Here is a 993-nt window from a genome sequence, read left to right on the forward strand (position 1 = left end):
AATATATTGCAAGATTAACATGCCGAGTACTTATCCTGGTAACTTGCCGGTAACTTGCCAAATGACAGTTACCTAATCATCATTATATCACATGAAGTGAGATCATTATTATATCAGCCGATTTAAATGTTAATTTTTAGAAGTATTTTGCGAATGCTATTTTTGTGAATGTCATGAATTCTTCTCATTGTCTGTCCCAGTCAGTTCTTCGTCTGCAGCACTCGAGAAATGTGGAATATAGAGCACTAATATTGGGCCACTAATATTGGGCAGGATATACTCCCAGGATTCCGCTGCGGAAGTATAAAAGGCGCTGTTGTTAAGTCATCAACCATTGAGCGTTTCGTCATTTTTTTCTTCGTTCAGTGTTTAAAAAAATACTCATAGACACTCTTTAACATCGTCTATTAGTGAAGATTTCGTGACGATCATTCTGGACACTACTTCAGAATACATTGGCTCTTAATGACATATTGTTCAAGAATAAATTTACTGTATTATAACGAATTATAAGATAAATATGCAGAGTACTTGCCATGGCAGCGTCATGTATGAATCGTTCGCACTAAAAAAAAGAACTATGAGAAAAGCCATCAGAAGGAAGCTACTGTGGGAAAAAGAATTCATAACTTTATATGTGGAGATAGATACATTAAGCATCTTAAACATTCAACCACTATCATGTGCCAATTCTGACGATAATATGGTAATATGCCCAGTAGATTTCATCCAGTCCAATGCCTGCATAGCTATACCGACAATTAACAAAAACCGGAATGAATACATGTCAGGAACGTTGAACACGACAGAACGACTAATTAAATATTAGGAAAACTACACTCAAAGTAGTTGACACATTTTGAGAATTATGGAAAACAGAGTACTTGACAGGGAATGAATCCAGAAAGAGCACGTGAATTCTTAAGTTACGGAGAATCGCTCCCCGCGAATAGGAGAAATCGTATTGTTGGACGAACATGAAACTCCTCGAGA

General features: G+C 36.6%; 1 protein-coding gene across 1 annotated transcript; it reads left to right on the top strand.

Annotated features, from left to right (window-relative positions):
• Positions 1 to 580: 580 nt before the first annotated feature.
• Positions 581 to 829, top strand: LOAG_15988 (hypothetical protein; the record flags this gene model as incomplete). The annotated part of the gene is made up of 1 exon (XM_003151476.1): positions 581 to 829. The coding sequence occupies one exon, from the start codon at positions 581 to 583 to the stop codon at positions 827 to 829; it is 249 nt and encodes an 82-aa protein (XP_003151524.1).
• Positions 830 to 993: the final 164 nt, after the last annotated feature.

The sequence above is a fragment of the Loa loa genome (genome assembly GCF_000183805.2).
Source record: "Loa loa unplaced genomic scaffold supercont3.3475, whole genome shotgun sequence".
Taxonomy (NCBI): Eukaryota; Metazoa; Nematoda; class Chromadorea; order Rhabditida; family Onchocercidae; genus Loa; species Loa loa.